The 3,301-nt window shown below is 44.1% G+C and overlaps 1 protein-coding gene across 1 annotated transcript; it reads right to left on the reverse strand.

Annotated features, from left to right (window-relative positions):
* Positions 1-1,569: 1,569 nt before the first annotated feature.
* LOC120105466 (flavonol sulfotransferase-like) lies at positions 1,570-2,955 on the reverse strand. The gene has a single exon (XM_039117958.1). The coding sequence runs from the start codon at positions 2,859-2,861 to the stop codon at positions 1,836-1,838; it is 1,026 nt and encodes a 341-aa protein (XP_038973886.1). The 5' UTR covers positions 2,862-2,955; the 3' UTR covers positions 1,570-1,835.
* Positions 2,956-3,301: the final 346 nt, after the last annotated feature.

Genomic DNA, 3,301 nt, shown 5'->3' on the forward strand with positions numbered 1-3,301 from the left:
CGCCCAAATCTGGAGCTGACCTTGCACTTTTGGAGTCGGCTCATCCCAAGGAATCCATAGATGTATTCTTCAACTTGGCTCACTCGAGTCGACTCGTGAATTCTGGGAGTCGACTCGGCGCTCAGAGGCCGAACTCCCGATCTTCTGTCTTTTGGCTCGTTCAGTCTTGGAGTCGACTCGAACTGTTCCGGAGTCGACTCGGCTCTCAGTATCCGAAAAACAGTCTTCTGTCTTTTTGGAGTAGCGCTGCCTTGGAGTCGACTCGAACTGTCTTGGAGTCGACTCGAGTCTCAGAGACAAAAACATTGTCTTCTGTCTTTTGGTGTAGCGCTGTCTCGGAGTCGACTCGGGCTTTGCGGGAGTCGACTCGGCACTCAGTGTCTGAAATTGGCTCTCTGACTTTTTGCCTTGTATTTCTCTGGGAGTCGACTCTTGCTTCCTTAGGAGTCGACCTGCCAACCATTGGAGTCGACTCGAGTTCCTCAGGAGTCGACTCGGCTCTCAGGGTCCAAAATAGCTTCTCTGTGTTTCTGCCTTGTTACTCCCTGGAGTCGACTCGTACTATCCAGGAGTCGACTCGAGGACTATTCTTTTGGATTTTCCTTTGAATTTGCTCTTCCAACTTGAGTCCTTTGAACTTGAAACTTGGGTCAATAAATTGTAGCTTTCTTCCTACTTTTCTTGAGAGCTTTGGAGGCCTTCTTGTGTTCTTCCAACTTGCTATATTCCTTGCAAAATAACTATCTTTCTCCTTGCAATACAAACGTTAGTATTTATACTTCAAGGTTTTGTGATCATCAAAATCAATCTTTAAATCAATCTTTGGGTCATCAAATAATGTTTAATAAACCAATTGATAGAAAACATCAACCTCTGAGCAGGAAACAGTAAGCATCAAATTTCTACTATCTTTGCTCATAAACCAGCCTCATGGGATGCCTAATACTGCCTTATCATAGCTACTTAATTTGTCTCTTCATAACTAATATGAAGTGTAGTCAGATTAGAGACCAAAATGTTCGTTCCAGGTACTAGCAAACAATATACCAATTAAATCTGTATGGAAAGCTTTTCTTATATCTCATCGTTTGATGAACCAAAGCCAAACTAGTCCAGCCTACACTATATTATATGAATTTTCAATTAAATACATTATACCATGCCTTACCTGTAAAGTTTGCCAGTTATCATGTTCAAAGGCATTTTGGATCCTAAATTTGGATGGCCTCTAAATAGGCCATCCAAATTTTCAGAATCAAACTGCTAAATACGAGTATGCTACCAAAAATCCTATAAATTAAAATCAGAAATGAAAGGCATCAAGTGCATGGACGCAAACATATATGGGCATTCCTTCAAGCTCCTCTTCAGGATTTAGGAGCCCAGTTGAACAATTTTATAATTGTGGCATCTTTTACTAATTCAATAATCACTGTGGACATTCAATAATTAGATGGTTGTGTCCCTTAGAAGCTTTGCGGACATCTACAATTATTTGCTCAACTTCTATGGGGCCAAATAATATCTTCTGGAACCCTATCTTTGCCCCGAATTGAGTAACAAGCAAGGCCGAACTCACAAACTTGTAGGGGTTTCCTGGAAGCCACTTGAAGTGGCATTCATTGGTGGATTCCAAGAAAATTTAAGATTGTCCTGCTTGCAACCCTTGCCATTGCATCAAAGCAACCCAGACGCATATATAGGATCAGCTCGATATAGAGCTATCAGTAAGAGACTTGTAGGCTTATATGATTGATACATAAGCACAACTGCACATACTTTCGCACACAGAAATGACATGCAAACAAGCAACATCTACGATATCTCATGATAATCTAAAAGCTCAGACCAGAACCTCTAAACTTGCTCTCCGTAATCTCTTCCAATCGCCGAGCCATCTCCGGTGTAAGATGATTCGCCCAACCTCCAACGTCACCGCGCCTGAAAAATAAGCTATACTCAACTGTTCCGACCTCCAGCTCTGCCCTTCCAATCTTATTCACCTCCGAATTGCTCATGTTTTCGAATGAACACAGCCTTATGATGCCTTCCACCACCCCTTCCTTCTCTTCATCCTCAGTGAAAGGAGACCCAACGAACTCCGCCAACCTTTTCAGATGAACCTTAGGGTGCTGCATTAGCTCTTCATATTTGAGAAACAAGACCTTCTGAGGCCTTTCCAGGTGCCCATTCCAGTATCCCAGCACATGTTCCCAATAAGGCCCGAAGGGGGAGATCCCATTGGAGAAGTGCTCGAGAGCTTCATCGAGAGTCCAGAGCTCAATATTATCCTTGGCTCTGAGCTTGTTGACGAAGTGCCACAAGGAGATGAAACAATCCTTCGGATCACGATACAGATAGACAATTCTGCAACCAGAGTCTATGACAGACGCCGGTAGTGATTGGAATGGGATATGGGTGCCGAAGAGCCTCGGTGAGGAGAGCGCATCCAGGTCAGGGATGCGATCATTCACGCAAACCGAGAACTCGAGGGAGGGAACACATTGATGAGGGCTGAGGGTGGCGAGGGGTGGGTGAGAATTGGTGTGAGAGCTGCGATTCACCGTCGCAAAAAGAAGGGCCTTGAGCCATGTGGTTCCAGTCTTGGGGCAGGTAGCCAGGAGCACGTCTGCAGGTTGGGCCTTGAAGTGTTCTCGGGCGACAATAGCGGACACCAACAAAGGCAGGGCCGCATACCAGCCATTATAGCAGTAGAGGGGGTGGTTAGCGACTCCATCAAAACTCAGAAGGGTGGAAACCAGGCGCCTGAAGGATTGGTAGGTCCTCTTCTGGTTTTCCATCTCTTCTTTGGTTTGGGAAGGCAGGCATTTGGACAAGGGGTAGGATTGAGAGTGAGCCATGGACAATAGGAGCGATTGTCCCAACTTTATCGGATGTCTCGGAAGAAATATGTTGCTAGGATGAGATTTGAGAGGAAGCTTTAAAGGAGCTCCCGTTTTTAAATTTCTTTGGGGAGAAGAGGTTGATGCCACTAGTTTGATATTTTAGTCTCGGTACTCATTAACGCCTGATTGAAGTTTAGGATTATATTAGTTATGGTGCACTACAAGAAAATTCATCTTTTCCGACGCCTTTTATAATCTTTACCGATGCTTATAAGCGTCGGCTAAAGTTCCCGCGATGCAAACAGAAGCGTTGCAAAAGCGTCGGCGATACTGGAGTGGCAAAAGTTTTTGCCGACGCTAAGAGAAAGCGTCGGCAAAAACAGGGCTTACACAAACATTATAACACATTATAACAATATAAAAACAATATAAATACGAATGTAAATTATAAAAAT

This window comes from Phoenix dactylifera, unplaced genomic scaffold, assembly GCF_009389715.1.
Source record: "Phoenix dactylifera cultivar Barhee BC4 unplaced genomic scaffold, palm_55x_up_171113_PBpolish2nd_filt_p 000292F, whole genome shotgun sequence".
Classification (NCBI taxonomy): domain Eukaryota; kingdom Viridiplantae; phylum Streptophyta; class Magnoliopsida; order Arecales; family Arecaceae; genus Phoenix; species Phoenix dactylifera.

Bases quoted from the DNA above. Each gene is read 5' to 3' on its own strand.
- LOC120105466 (XM_039117958.1), bottom strand. From the start codon at position 2,861: ATGGCTCACTCTCAATCCTACCCCTTGTCCAAATGCCTGCCTTCCCAA.